Source organism: Lactuca sativa, chromosome 4 (genome assembly GCF_002870075.4).
Source record: "Lactuca sativa cultivar Salinas chromosome 4, Lsat_Salinas_v11, whole genome shotgun sequence".
Classification (NCBI taxonomy): Eukaryota; Viridiplantae; Streptophyta; class Magnoliopsida; order Asterales; family Asteraceae; genus Lactuca; species Lactuca sativa.
The window spans coordinates 125,606,681-125,622,463 of NC_056626.2; the positions used below are offsets into that span (position 1 = coordinate 125,606,681).

Sequence of the window (15,783 nt, forward strand, 5' to 3'; positions counted from 1 at the left end):
GAAAAATGTAAGAGAAAATAGAAACAACGAAGAAGGTTGAGACGAGAGATTATGGAGAGAAGAAGCACGTAACCATTCCTAGAAGCAGGGGACCTTTATAAACATTTCAAAAAGAAGAGAAGAGAGAAAAAATTGAAACGACACTCTTTCGACAAAACAGATATATTACGATGGAAACACCTCGTGAATCGCTCCCATCCGACGCGTGTCCAGACCTAAGCTAGAACTACTCAGCCACCCTAAGCAAACGTTGATGTCTACTAGCCTAGGGGACTTGTTGATGTACCCCACCGAGAATCCGTCAAATACAACGGAGCCGCCAGTCTGACAAACGAATCCGAGTGATGAACAACTAACATTGGGTCCTCGCGCTCGCTCCTGCCCTCACGCTTATGTACTTATTCCTTAGCGCCCAAGCATCAAGGCCAGAGTCACGACAAAATAGTACCAACCCACTCGTAAGGTGACAGGCGTGGTCCCTAGAGCATCACACGTGACAAACATACGCTAATGGCAGGCAAACGCTTGTGGAACATGGTTCTCCAATCAGAGCTCACTTGGCTCTCACAGGACCTAAAAAAGCAGGAAGTACTGTCGGGGATCTGTTCCCCCTTTGCCACAGGTATAAAAGGAACCCATCTCCCCCAAGAGAAGGGGCCGAGATCAAAACCCTTTAACACCCTCTTTACACTTTTAACCCTATCTCTCTCAGACCCTCACTGACTTGATCGTCGGAGCTTCATTCCGGGACGACGAATGACGGTCTTATCTTCTTTGTTGTGATCCACAGGCCCTTTATTTCCACCCTCAGAAAGACGGAGTTAAGTCGGTGACTTATCACAACACCCGCTACTAACAAGACGTATGCTGTTAAATATAAATCGCGAGGAAGGACATGAACATCTATATCATGATTACTTTGAGGATAATTGTGTATACGGGTCGAAGGACTTCAAAAGAATATTTCGTTTGAGTAGGAATGTGTTCCTACGGATCACCAACGCCTTAGAAATTTAATCTTAAATACAAATGTACTACATGTTTCTTTAATTTTAATACAAATGCACTATATTTTTAAACCATAGTTAATATATGTTTAGGTATACATTTTTTCAATTGAGACATGATGCTAGAGGTAGGCGAGGATTTACAACGTTGCAGAAATGTGTTGCTGTCATTCGTTTGATGGCTATGGGGGAGTCACTCGACACCATTGATAACTATATGAGAATGTCTGAAAGAACTGCAAGGGAAAGTTTGCATAGATAGTTAAAAAGTGTTGTTGAAACATTTGGAGACATATATTTGCGGAAACCTTCGTTGCATGATACGCAAGAGCTTTATGCATCACATGAAGAAAGACATGAGTTTCCCGGAATGATTAGAAGCATTGATTGCACGCAATGGAAATAGAAAAATTGTCCAGTAGCATGGAAATGGAATTATGCAAGTGGTTATTATGGATCACATTCGTTGGTCTTAGAGGTTGTTGCTTCCCAAGATTTATGGATTTGATATGCATTTTTCGGGATTGCGGGTTCCAACAACGAAATCAATGTTCTTGATCAGTCGCCAATATTCGACAATCTTTTGAGTGGAAAGGTCCTAGATGCTGCTTTCACAGTGAATGTAAACGAATACAAATTTGGGTATTACCGTACAGATGGAATATATCCTCCGTATTCCACATTTGTGAAGGCATTCCGACACCCCGTTGAAGAAAAAGATAAATTATTCAAGAGAAGACAATAAGGAGCACGTAAAAATGTGGAACGTCCTTTTGGTGTGCTAAAGGCAAAGTGACACATACTTGAACATGTAACACGACCATTGGACTTAGAAACTCTACGACATATCATGTATGCATGTATCATAATGCATAACATGATAGTAGAAGATAAATGATGAAATATTGCACACTATATCCCAACAGAGCTCAAACACGTTCAATTTCAACAAGGAACAACATAATATTTGCATAGATTCGTTGACATTCAGGAAACAAATAAATAGGGATGAGCATATGGACCGGGGAACCGATCGGAATTGGTGCTAGAACCGGAATCCGATGGAACCGGTCGGGTCAGGACCGGGACGATATTCTTGTGGATTTGTGGAACCGGGAACCGATAGGACCGACAAAAACCGGAACCATATGTTGCTATTTCTCGAGGACCGGTTCCAACATTGAAGACACGGCAAGAACCACAACCAGTAGAATTGACGGTCTGATTTGGTTCCTATTTTCCACCAAGTTCGGTTCCCGGGTCGGTTCCTTTGCTCATCCCTACAAATAAACACAAACAACTTTGAGAGGACTTTGCAGATGACGGTAACAATAACGAATAACGTTGTTTATGAAAAATAAAATATGTTTTTTTGTATTGTAATGTTTTTTTTAATAAATTTGGATGTGATGTGTAATTTAAATGCTATGTTATTTTTATTTTTTAAACATTAAATTTTATTTAGATATTATGTTTTATTTAAAATATATTTGTTTTAATAAAGAAAATAAATTCGGGAAAAAATAAAAAAGAAATTATAATATAGAAAAAAGTTGTTGCTATAATATATTCTTAACATGATGACCATTCCCTACTTGATGTTATAATACCATTAGTGAAGTGACATATGAGATGACATCAAAATGATGGTATAACTAGTTGTCCATAGTCAATACTCTTATAAACTAGTACGTGTGAGATCTATATATTAAACAACTTAATCAAAACAAAATGTTAAATACGAATGAGTAATGAAAAATTTATTTATATTTGAAATTTGAAATAAGTGAAAATTATGAAAAAATAAATAAATAAACATACAAAAAATAAATAAATTAAAATTATGTGATTATTTGTCAGACTCGTATTTGTTAACTATAAAAAAAATGTTAAATAAAAAGATTTAAACTGTAAATTTTTAGAATTTAAAATTAATATAATCATTATGGTATATTAATTTATGAAAATTAATTAATAATATATTATTAGAAATGAAAATTGAAGTAACTCAGACAAGTGGCAAATATATGTTTGATAACCACAAAATGTTAGTTTTGTAAATTAAAGGAAGAAATGACAAAATTATTTTTTATTTATTAGGAAATATTAAGAAGTAGTTTTCAGTAAACCTATGTGATTGGTTCTCGTAAACATGTCGTAGTGGCTAGTGTTCCACCGTGTACATGAGACACGAGGTGAAACCGCGATTGGTGAAAACTGGATGACCAAGGTGGCGCCACGTACAACTACCACTAAAACCGCCATCTGCTCCTCCTTCCTTATTTTGAGTTCAAAACACTCGATTCTTTGGGGAAAACGTAGGTGAATTCAAACAATTCGATGGCGTTTAGGGCAGTAGCAGGTTCTATCGGAAGGCGACAATTGACGCCTGCGAATTTGTATCTACGGCCATTTGTGGTTTCTGCTTCAAATCATCGTCATCGATCCATCTCTTACCCTCTTTCTCCAACTGGTAAACCAATCAGTAATTGATCTCAGTTATGTTTGTGTACTTTGCATCTCCAGTATGTGTTGAATTCTCGATTGCTTTTTTAATCGCACATGTATAAACGAACATTTCTATGAAATTCAACGTAGTTATTGATACTGCTAACTACTGAATCTGGTTTCCTTCCAATTTGCCTCTATAATCAAATAAAACTTCAATTACAGATATTATTCTCTAATTACTAATCAGATGCGTTCCATACTATTGTTAATGGTAATAGGATTCCGATTTTCTGTTAGAGCAATACAAGAGGCAACAACAGATCCTATAACTCCAATGAAAGGGGAAAATGGAGATCAAATGCAATCTCCCCCAAAGTGGAAGGTTAAAATGCTTTATGATGGTGATTGTCCACTTTGCATGCGTGAGGTATGCAGTTGTGTATATACATAAGCCATGATTTATCAATTCGAGCATTATTTAAACTTAATCATGTTTCTTGTTGCTAGGTTAACATTCTAAAGGAAAGGAATAAGAACTACAACGCAATCAACTTTGTTGATATAAGTTCAGACGATTATTCACCAGATGATAATCAAGGCCTAGACTATGAAACTGTATGTTAGTAATATCTTGTACCATTCTTTTTGTTTGCTACACATCCACTTCAGTCACGTAGTTAGACAAGGGTAATATAGACAAATCAGCAAATAAAGAGAATCTTATTAGTGGAGGGGCAATTTAGGTATTTTGTTATGAAAAAATGTTTACAAGAGGGAAGAGGAAAGGAGTGTGGCATTATCTTTTGTGAAATCTGGTAATCTTAGCACTGGGAGAGGCTAGGCTCTCAAATCACTAGCAAAACATTAGGGTTATATCCATGTTATTTGGCGTCTTTGAGTGATTTTACTCAATACAAGAAGCTTTTGATCGTCTGTTCTTGTTTTGATTTTATCTTATAAAGCCAGTTCATAGCAGTACTATAACATACTATAACATCTATCAACATTTTTAGGCTATGGGAAAGATTCATGCAATCATGTCTGATGGAACTGTAGTCACTAATGTTGAGGTATTATTCTAAGTTTCTTTTGGGTACTCATATGGTTTTTTTGTAATTGAACATGATAAAAAAAAACTTGTGCAGGCGTTCAGGAAGTTATATGAGGCAGTTGATCTTGGATGGGTTTATGCAATTACCAAATACGAGCCTGTAAGTCATCTCACCAAATCACACCTGTCATGCTTGCATTGGTGACACTTGGACATTGATCCTAAAAACATGTTATCGACAGGTGGCAACAATAGCCGATGCTGTTTATGGTGTTTGGGCTAAATATCGTCTTCAAGTCACAGGTTTGTCAACTAGCTAGACTCATACATATGTCCTGAGTTTTTCTTCCACTGGTTAACATTGTTGTGTATTTAGGTCGACCACCTTTAGAACAAGTTTTGGAGGCTAGAAAGAAAAAGGTTGGTATTTATTTTATCAATGGCTGTTTAATTTATCAACATCTAGTAATAGAGTTTTGAAATTAATTTACTGGTTCAAAATTGGCAGGATGAAATATGCAACGACAGCAAGAGTTGTAGGATGTAATTCACATCCAGGCAAGATTTTTCATGTCCATATATTTTAAAGGCATGACACAAAGATGTTGTACTATACAATAGCAACTTGATGCAATAATAGCTGAATATATATATACATGTAAGAATTGTGATGTGCTTACAATGACAAAAGCATCAATAACCAAATATATGCTACAAACATAAGAGTTAAAAAGAATGGTACAACTGTACATGAGATTCATTAGGCAGCAATGGAAAAACAATCGTGAATTGTGTGATTAATGATCACATACCATTTTAACAACACCTCTGCTTTTTGAGAGCTTGCATCCCTTCTGTAAGACTAATAATCCTTTCCCTTACGGAATTCCGCCTTAGCAATTTGGACACTTTTGTCCATCTTGTCCGGGCACGTTCAATAGTACAGATGGAAACAGTCTGAGTAGTCACCATCATAACATCGGAGTTGGAATTGAAATTCAAAGAATCATGGTTTAGAAAGTCGTGTATATTTTCAAGGAAATTTGGGTCATTGAACAAACAGTCCATACACTGACCAAGGACAGTTGAATTGTTCATATGCTCACACGTATGCACTGGTGACTCAACATCCTGAAAAGAGGTACCTGGCTCTGTAGGATTATGGGCATGCTGTTCAGTGATTGGACTTTCTAAAGCTGACATATCTTCTTCATGGTGGTTCCCTGAATATGTCTTCTCATTATCAACATGGACTATTGCTTTCCCCCGTTCATATTCAGAGGCTCCATTTCTTGTGAGACGTGGTCCATCATTCACATTGGAAGTCCCCAAACTTTGGTTGGGAGATGGTAATGAGAATGAGCACGAAATAAGATGTTTCTTAAGACAAGTCTCATCTTCGAAAGAGTGGAGCATCTTAAAGTGTTGAGATGCAAACACTACTAACTCTTTATTGTCCACCTGTTAATAGAGATTAAAGAGTGAATATTGTTTGTTCAAGTGTCAAAAAGGCAAAATGGTCATTTACATAGAAAAGAAAAGAAATAGCAAAACACTTGGTCCATACGGACTTCATATAACCATTCAGCACTTAATCCAAAAACAATAGAGGCCCCATCTTACCTTTTGTTTGGTAGATAGCTGGTCAGCTGGTATGTACTTATGAGGTTCTTCTATTAATCCCTTTGGTTGTAGTTTGGAATTAAGAACCACACCAGTTTTCCCTTGTGTACTTGGATCAAGGTACAAAAACATCCCATTGGATGCCTGAGCATTGTTTACAATGTCATTCCAGATGTTAGAAGAAGCTGTAAGTTTAAGAATCTGCAAAATGTCAAAATAAAAAAAGTTATATTAATATTAGCTAGAGTATGCAGGTTCTCGTTTAATATACATGAAAAATGAAGCTTAGAAACATTTAGGCTGCGTTTGTTACACAGGATGAGACTCAACTGGACTGGACTGAAAAAGCTTTCTAGGGTATTTCCAATGAGGATGACGAGGAGGGCATTCACGTCATTTTCATGGACGAGATATCTGTCCCACCTTATTTGGTGGAACAACAATTGCAACTTTTGTCCCATTGACATTAATTGCAATCGTAGTCCAATTCCCTACACAGGGCATTATATCTGCATTGCATCTAGTATGAAGAAAGAAGGGGCTTGTGTTGACTATGTTCTTTTGAGGAAGTGGATGATATAGGTGTATCCTTGAAGCTGAAAAAGTAGGTAGAGGTCGATATCAACAGTAATAGAAAGATAAGAGAAATATGTAGCTACATCTTGAAGCCGTTTTGGATCTGTGTAGAGAAGAGTCAGAAAATCCTTCACAGTGAACACCCCTTCATCTTTCAGACGTTTATAGCGTGTACCCTTATAGCTGATATGTTGTAAATGACACACCTTATCTAACAAACATGGGTGAAGGTGTTTTTCATAATCTACACACAAAGGAGCACCAATATATCAATAAGATAATAACTTTTATGCAAATCGAGAACATTTTAATATTAAAATAATACTTACAGGTAGTGCGTCCGTCTTTCATTAGAAAGGCTTCTGTCCTTGCTACTTCCACTCTGTTCATTAACGTAGCATCCACAACTCCTGCCCCTAATCTATACAAACCGTTTTTGGTGTTTTCTGAATTATGAGTAAAAGAAATTTTACTCAGGGAACAAACGCCTTCTTTTAGCTGCAAGCAAGTATCTCCTTGGAGGATGCTTTTTCCTTTCTTTTCACTCAGAATCCTTTCTTGAAAGTCTTCAAATGTCCAACCATCATCATCATCACCTACACGAAAACCAACTATTTCCAGTCTTGCTGTAGATTCGATCCCTGTATTCACAATCTGCTCAGTGAGAGCATCAACCAAGACTATTTCAATGGTGCTTCCATTCTCTCCTGAAAGACGCTTTCCTGTGTATACTGGAAGGGAAATCCTGTTTCTGAACAGTAGCTTTAGTCTTTTGGGAACTGAAGTACTTGCCTCGTTTGCAGGGTTCCTGATGATTATATAAGTCATGTATATCAGTAAAAGATCATTTAATTAAAGGTTCCACTTTATTTGGATAACAACTGGTTTAAATTTACTCTTTCATTCTAGCCAAAAGCTCCAACTTAGCCAATCCAACCTGCTCTGTTACCTGGAAATTTATGGACTATCGGTTATCTTCTACTTATGCACAACAACAACAGGTCATCAATATTGATTCATACAGAGACAGAGAACTTACAATTTCACGAATCAGAGGCTTAAGGATTGGTATAAGAACAGGCCCGATAAAACGGTGTAACGTTTGGATTATCATCAACTCCCCTGCGCTTCTACAGAACAAAGCATACCATTACTATAACAGAGACGGAGGTAAACCAAAAAACTATTTGTGAGAAAACCTTCCAATTTCAGGTTTCTCAAACGGGGAGCGAGACCTGATTTTGAGTTTCCTCTAGAACTCATGCCTCCTTCCCCAAAATTTAAATCACACACGAATACGATCGCTACCGTTGAAGTAGCGTTCAATTTGATTTTTTTTCTAAGAGATTAAAAGCTCATCTACGAGCGCCGACTGTGACGGAGGAGAGTGTGTTTACTGTTTTACCTTGCTAAGGCGGAGACCGCCGCAAGCTCGTCGGTGGGACTTGTGTTTAGTTCTGATCCGTAGTCGTTGGTGCTCCCTTCTTCGAATTGCTGTCGATCCGACGCCATTATCGATTTTGTTGCTAGCTTCTGCAGAGAACGGCGGAGTAGCTGGAATATGCCGGCGGCTGCAGTTACTTGCAGTTTAACTTTCAGAAAGAAGTTGCTTTCTTAGATTAGAATTGGTTTTTCTATATATAGAAGAGTGAGACACGTGGCGTCGGAGGCCGACCAGACCACACCCACATCCACACTTTTCGCTGTGGGATACGGAATACCTGAACTCGATGGAATTTAATGAGATGATTTGAGACCATTCAGACGAATGATGAAAGCATACAAAAAAGTAACGTTTTTTAGTAATTGTTTTTCGGGAAAATGACTTATTAAGGTAACTAACTATTTCAATTGTTCATATATAGGTAATGTTCTTTTTTTTGTACACATTAAGGTAACTAACTTGTTGTGTTTGTTCATATTTAGGTAATATGACCGGCTATCACCTGTTTTTGCTTATGTGGCATCCACCTGGCATTTGACTTGAATTCATTGCACCTACGTGGTATGGTGCATATATGGGAAAATGACTTATTAAGGTAACTAACTATTTCAGTTGTCCATATATAGGTAATGTTCTTTTTTTTTGTACACATTAAGGTAACTAACTTGTTCTGTTTGTTCATATTTAGGTAATATGACCGGCTATCACCTGTTTTTGCTTATGTGGCATCCACCTGGCATTTGACTTGAATACGTTGCATCTACGTGGCATCCACCTGGCATATGACTTGTTTTGTTTCTTCTTCCTCATCTTATTCTTCAAAACGACAAGATAAATTTCAAGCTGATCATCTATGTGATTGTGGCTTACCATCTCGTGTGAAGATTTCAAGAACTCCTGACAACCCAGGAAGAAAATTTAGAGTTTGTCAAAACTCGATGGTAAATCAATATTGTTGAATATGTTGCAGGAGTTCTTGAAATCTTCACACAAGATGGTAAACCGCAATCACATGGATGATCAGCTTGAAATTCATCTTATCATTTTGAAGAATAAGATGAGGAAGAAGAAGCCATCGTCGATCGATCTAGGGTTTAGAATTAGGGGTGGAATCGTATGACACAGTTATAGTGTAATCGAATGAAGACAATATATGCACCATGCCACGTAGGTACAACGTATTCAAGTCATATGCCAGGTGGATGCCACATAAGCAAAAACAGTTGATAGCCGGTCATATTACCTAAATATGAACAAACAGAACAAGTTAGTTACCTTAATGTGTACAAAAAAAAAGAACATTACCTATATATGGACAACTGAAATAGTTAGTTACCTTAATAAGTCATTTTCCCATATATGCACCATGCCACGTAGGTGCAACGAATTCAAGTCAAATGCCAGGTGGATGCCACATAAGCAAAAACAGGTGATAGCCGGTCATATTACCTAAATGTGAACAAACACAACAAGTTAGTTACCTTAATGTGTACAAAAAAAAGAACATTACCTATATATGAACAATTGAAATAGTTAGTTACCTTAATAAGTCATTTTCCCTTGTTTTTCACGTCAATGATTATACGATCTTAAGAAACGTTAACATATATAAGTTAAGCGTTTTAAAAAATAATCATTTATTCGTAAATGGTCAATTTCCAACTAACCTAATTTTATATCGGACTATTCAGATTAGACATAAAACAATTTGAAATCAGATATTTCGTACATTGTATTTACATTTCAGATTACATATTTTGGGTTCTCCTTTCTTTTATATGAGATGAGATGTGTTTAGGGCTTTAAAAAATTATCTTAATTCACAATTATGTTATTCAAGATGAGTTATTATTATAATCAGATTTTTAGAGTCCTGTTTTTACCAAAAGGTCGTGGGAGCCAATCGGTGTTATATATTTTATAGTGTTTGATGTTTGATTACACTTGTTGAGGTGTGATTTAAGTTTCCATATTAACTTTTATGAATTTGTTAACTTGGTGGCTTCCAAAGTAAAGTTATTACCTTTTGATTGACAATCATAACATGATCATTGTGACCCTCTATCGCCCATTGTTGCACCTCAGATTGCATCCCAATATTTTTACTTTATGTTTTAACTTAGTTGTTTATGATTAATATATATATATATATATATATATATATATATATATATATATATATATATATATATATATATATATATATATATATATATATATATATATATATATATATATATATACTAGAATTCATATCTTTAAACAAAGTTAAGTAGATAGAAATTCTCTATTAACTAATAACTATATAAGTTTTAAACTAGTCGTTTTGTTAGAGGAAGCTTCCTTGGTTTGACTTCAAGCAAAAACCGTCGATTCGAAATATATTACGAGTATTTAAATATTAGTCGTAAAGCACACGAAATGTCGTACAGAACTAAATCGCACCCCACTTTTTGTGTGATTCGGGAGTTAAATATTAAAATAGCATGTGATCTACAAATCAAAAAGCCTTTTTGAAAAAAAAAAAAAACGCTAAAGACATCAAGACAATTCCAAAACTAGGAATGCAACGAAATCTCCACCAAACTTTTTGTGCGTGTCAGGAGTTGATCTTTAACATGTATATATATTTTTTTTCTTAAACTATGTATACAATAAATTTTTTATGTTGTATTAAAATAAATAGTTTTTGAACCCCATTCTTGGTGCATTGTTTTATATCGGTGATATTGTAAAATATAGATATAAATATTAACTAGACTAATCTGCATACGGTCCTTGTAGTAGTTTGTGATAATCTGCATTGTTGGTCTTTATTATTATTATTATTACTTTTAAATGGACAGTTTTTTTTTTTTTTTTTGGAATCTTTGGTCTCCGCCACTGTTAAAGATATTATTTTGTCCTTATGATATTTTTTTAAATTTTAAATTATTATTTATGTTATTAAGTTAATTGGAATCCTTTTCATTAAAATCCCTAAATAATCTCACCACCCAATCCGACTACCTACATCACCTCGAATCTGCCATAAACACCTACAAAGTCATATCATTCACATTCACATTCCCTTCCTGTTTCTTTCCTTACTTTCATCGGTGACCTCATCCTCGGTGACCTCATCCTCCCCTCTGCATATCATTCACATTCGGTAAAACTTCTAAGAGATGAATGTACACGATTAAAAACTCTTGAGCATTGGTTGGAAACACATGCTCAAACTATGGATAAACTCCCTTGTGTTGCTACTTCTTTGCATTGGATTTCTCCTGAAAAATTAGTTAATAAGACACTAAAATATCAAAAGAAGACTCAATACTACAAATAAAAATATCAAAGTAATACCTTTAGCTTTCTGTCCCACCATTCACCCGAACAATCTAGTTTTCTAGTGGTTGGATTCCAACCTAAACCAGTTTCTCCCGTTTTTAAAATTTTTCCTAAGGCGCCATTATTCATGCTATCATTCTTGTTCTTTAATCTTTTAAGTTACATCGTTAACAAACTTTTTTTGTAAAAATATCTTCTATCTCTCGCCATCTCATGAGTTGTAGTCGATACAAACCTCATAAAATTTTACGATATTCTCGGCGTTCCAAGTTACCACTTCTTCAGTATCTTTCTTAGAATCCATATTTAATACTTTTTTTTTTTCATGTTAGCAAGACTAATGATCTCAATTTCAACAAGATATTGAAAAAATGAAAGAAATTGTCCCCAACATGAACATCTTCTATTCCTAGTACTTGTGATATAGTCAACCAAGATTTCTTTAAAAAATATTGGATGCATAGAAATTTAAAGTCCAAAAGTTTAATTGTTTTGCTCCATGAAATTATTAAGGAATGGCGGAAATTATATAAAGCTCCTTGATAAATTATAATTCTTTAATTTTTTTCCTATTAACCCGAATATAAAAACCCATAATCGACCCCAAGTACTAAGTATATTCCGTATTTGCCGGGCTAATCCATTAAGTAATTTTCTGCCATATGGTTGGCATCTCTTTTAGACATTTTGTCTAACACAATGTGAGCATCAATTAAAAGAACTGAATTTGTTAATTTTTTACGGTTTTATACTACCTTGATGATCTTTTAGCTTGTTACAAGATGCATAATGGTTTATCGTTTAACATGGTTCTTACTATGATGGTTTTTTAATGGCGATTTGGGCTTAGCTTAGATGACATTTTGATCAAATTGTTTCAAGAGCAAATAAAGATGTTGATGTATTTGAGAAGATTAACGGTATATAAATTAAATGTAGATTAATTATTACATGTTGCTAAGATTTATCTGTAATACAAGTTTTTTATTGGGTTATGAACTCTTGGACTTACTTATCTTGTTAGTAATTAGGAAACTGGTTAATACAATTAGGAACCAAGAAATCAAGAAGGGCATACAATGACATGCAGGCAATTACAGACAATCGCATTGCCCCGCACTTGAAATCATATAAATGACTATAAAATTGCTCTTACCCAGATCATATAAATTGGAGAAACAAGAAGTTGATTAAACAAGATTACTAACCTTGAATCCGTTTGAAGCTCTGACAACCCGAATTAAAAAGAAAACATTCGTGTTATGATACTGAATTATCAAAGGCATAACAAATCATTGTAACGGCCAATTACGATTAACATAACAAAAACACAATTACCTGATATGAAAACGATACTAACCTTGAAGCCGATTGAAGATTGCTTTGTAGAAACCGACTTGAAAATTTGGTACTATGAAATCGACGGTGGAGGGAAAACGTTATGAGTTTGTTGCGATTTGGAGGGAACATATTTGTAAGATAAACAAGTCACGGGATTATGGTACTGATTTCATGCGTCCGAATATATTTTGAAGGGTAAAATCGGAAGAATGTCAAAAAGCTCCTCAAATTTTGAAGAATGTCAAAAACCTTTTCAAAATGGTAGGTGGTGTTTGTTTCTTAAAGCAAAAAAAAATTCATTAATTTATGGACCGTAACCCTCAGCAGTAGAAGAGGTGAACCAAACGACTGCAGACTGTAATCAGAAATGTATTTGTTTTTGTTTTTGTTTTTTTTAACATCTGCATGCTGCTGCAGATATTAAAAAATCAAAATAAACTGATTTTATAAACCAAAAATAGTTTTTTAATACCGAAAATATAATAATGTATGACATTTCATCAAAAATTTATGATATTTTAACAAAAAATAATGATATTTCTACAAAAAGTAAATATATTTTAGCTAAAAGTAATGATGTTTCATCAAGAAATTATCATTATTCAATATAAAAAAACGAAAAAAAATTCAACAAGAATAAAAAAAAATGTAAAATAAGATTTCAACAATATATAATCAAGATTTCAGCAAGAAAAAAGAAGAAGAAGATATGGGAAGAGACAATACACGTGTTGCGCCAACACGCGTATAAGTTTTTAACTCTGAAGACTTCTAAAAAACAAACAACTGCAAGATTAAAAGTGTTACGTGTGTGCTGCACCGCCAATAAGAAGCCTTAAAAGGTTTTTACAAAAAACAAATAACACCTTAGTAACAAATTAGCTTATAACTTATTTTGTTTTTTGGTTTTATTGACAACTCAAACAAATTAAAAAAATATTTTTGGTTTTGTTGACAACTCAAATAAATTAAAAAAAAAAAATACTAACTTACAATATGGTTTGCCAAACACAATCTAAAGCTATTGGTAGTTGGTGTGGCTTAGGTCATGGTTTGCTAGCTAAGCCAAGGTGCACACCACCTTGATGTGTGGCACATCTTGAGCTCGGCTACCATATATCACACACACATACATGTTTTTTTTTTTTTTTTTTTTTTTTTTTTTTTTTTTTTTTTTTTTTTTTTTTTTTCTGTCTCACACACTCTTAATATTGATTTTTTTTAATTCAATTTTTTATATTATAAATACCACCTCCAACCATCCAATTTTACCACACCTAAAAATAGTTCTTGTAGCACTCGACTAAAATAAAGTACACGTACACTTAATTTGTTGAAACAACAAGAGCGTAATTACATTAACTTATTTTACAAGTGCTTATCATACACATATAAAATAGAATTAACAGGATCGAGCTGGGTTTTGCAAAATATCAAAATCCATCATTAAATTTATAATTTAGTTGAAAAAAAGACTATATGGCTACTATATCACGCTTTTTCCTTTATCCGTTTTACTTGCACTGACAATCATAAAAACATCAAAGCAAAGCTTAATAAATAACAAATAATCTTATCATATTTACCTTAATTATAATCATATGCAATAACACATAAAGTGTAACATCCCAAGTTTGGAAGCAAGAAGTTAAAGGACTTAAAGTGTAAATTAAGGGAAGGAACTCGACGAGTAGGCATGCTTACTCGCCGAGTCAGAGTGGGATTTGTCGTGGGTTTAAGTGGCCAACTCGCCGAGTCGGCGGCTTGGACTCGACGAGTTGGTACTGAAGAGAGAAAACCCTAATCCCGGGGGTTGTGCCTTATATAAAGCACATTATAACCCACCCTCAACCTCTTTGCTACCCTTTTGAGATCCAGAAACCCTAGAATCGAGTGAGCCTCCATTAACAGAGAGAATAGAGCTTTGGAAGAGAAAATCTTGGAAAGGGGCTTGAAGATCAAGAGGCTTGCTGCAAAGGAGTGGTGTAGATCCAAGATCTACTTCAGTTGGGGCATATATTGGAGGTAATAATCTGTTGCTTGGGCTCTTTTGCATCTAGATCTATTATCATTTAAGATTTGGGGCATTTTTGGTATGATTGAGAGCTATTTCGAGTTAGAGGCTTAGATCTGAGGTTGCTACTCCAGATCTAGGCTTATGATGGTCCAAATTGTCTTAAAGCTTCTGTTTAAGAGTTGTTGGTGAAGCCCCCTAGTCCTTAACCCTAGCCCTAGTGTGTTTTGGGCCTATATCTCCTTGGTTTCACGTAAAGTTTGCAACTTTATGTGAGGGTTAGACTGTAGAAGAGTGAATTTATGGATTGGAGCCCCTACATGGCTCGAAAAGCCACTGTATGGATTGAGAACTGGAGAGACTCGGTGAGTCACATGGGTGTACTCGACGAGTTGTATGAACATGTGCATGGACTTGGCGAGTTGGAAGAACAACTCGGCGAGTATGTTGAAGATTGCCTTGGACTCGGAGAGTCTGGTCGCAGAACCCAACCTCTTTTGGTTAAAGCTTTGGATTAGTGAGTCGGTTGGCGAATCAGTGAGTTAGACAGGATGGAATTCCGAAATCGTTGAACTCGACGGGTCTTGGGGCGACTCGGCGAGTTGAGTCGTGTTATGCGAGTTTTCTGAGTATAAGAACTCGACGGGTTGACTCTGCGAGTAGATTCAACCAGGAAGGTTGGCTTTGACTGAGGACTTTGACTTTGACCAAGAGTTGACCAGTTTGACTTCCAAGGGTATTTTGGTAATTTTGGTATTGGTTCTTTGGTAGTGTTCTATGGTGAAGTTCGTGTCAGTGGTCGGAGCAACTTGGTCTTATCTCTTCAGTCGGTAATTGCAGGTTAGTTATCCTCACTATATCGACAGGGTCTATGGCACCAAGGCCGGCCCTTTATCGGATAGAAATCCGGGTATTGTTGTTATGTTATTGCTTTGCTAGATCTACA

The 15,783-nt window shown here is 35.3% G+C and overlaps 2 protein-coding genes across 2 annotated transcripts; one reads left to right on the forward strand and one right to left on the reverse strand.

The window, feature by feature from the left end:
• Window positions 1-3,162: 3,162 nt before the first annotated feature.
• LOC111887638 (uncharacterized protein At5g50100, chloroplastic) lies at window positions 3,163-5,245 on the forward strand. The gene is made up of 8 exons (XM_023883808.3): window positions 3,163-3,480; window positions 3,737-3,885; window positions 3,966-4,073; window positions 4,472-4,528; window positions 4,604-4,669; window positions 4,752-4,812; window positions 4,886-4,929; window positions 5,018-5,245. The coding sequence occupies exons 1-8, from the start codon at window positions 3,348-3,350 to the stop codon at window positions 5,054-5,056; spliced, it is 657 nt and encodes a 218-aa protein (XP_023739576.1). The 5' UTR covers window positions 3,163-3,347; the 3' UTR covers window positions 5,057-5,245.
• LOC111887637 (calmodulin-binding protein 60 A) lies at window positions 5,139-8,429 on the reverse strand. Its single transcript, XM_023883807.3, has 7 exons — window positions 8,114-8,429; window positions 7,748-7,838; window positions 7,605-7,657; window positions 7,038-7,516; window positions 6,792-6,952; window positions 6,133-6,333; window positions 5,139-5,970 (listed from the first exon to the last, which is right to left on the reverse strand). The coding sequence occupies exons 1-7, from the start codon at window positions 8,218-8,220 to the stop codon at window positions 5,326-5,328; spliced, it is 1,737 nt and encodes a 578-aa protein (XP_023739575.1). The 5' UTR covers window positions 8,221-8,429; the 3' UTR covers window positions 5,139-5,325.
• Between the last annotated feature and the right edge of the window lie 7,354 nt (window positions 8,430-15,783).

Bases quoted from the DNA above. Each gene is read 5' to 3' on its own strand.
- LOC111887637 (XM_023883807.3), bottom strand. From the start codon at position 8,220: ATGGCGTCGGATCGACAGCAATTCGAAGAAGGGAGCACCAACGACTAC. The intron at 7,517-7,604 runs GTAAATTTAAAC...TATAATCATCAG, and splicing joins CTTTTGGCTAGAATGAAAGA to GAACCCTGCAAACGAGGCAA. The intron at 6,953-7,037 runs GTAAGTATTATT...CTTTGTGTGTAG, and splicing joins GAAAGACGGACGCACTACCT to ATTATGAAAAACACCTTCAC.
- LOC111887638 (XM_023883808.3), top strand. From the start codon at position 3,348: ATGGCGTTTAGGGCAGTAGCAGGTTCTATCGGAAGGCGACAATTGACG. The intron at 3,886-3,965 runs GTATGCAGTTGT...TCTTGTTGCTAG, and splicing joins GTCCACTTTGCATGCGTGAG to GTTAACATTCTAAAGGAAAG. The intron at 4,930-5,017 runs GTTGGTATTTAT...CAAAATTGGCAG, and splicing joins TGGAGGCTAGAAAGAAAAAG to GATGAAATATGCAACGACAG.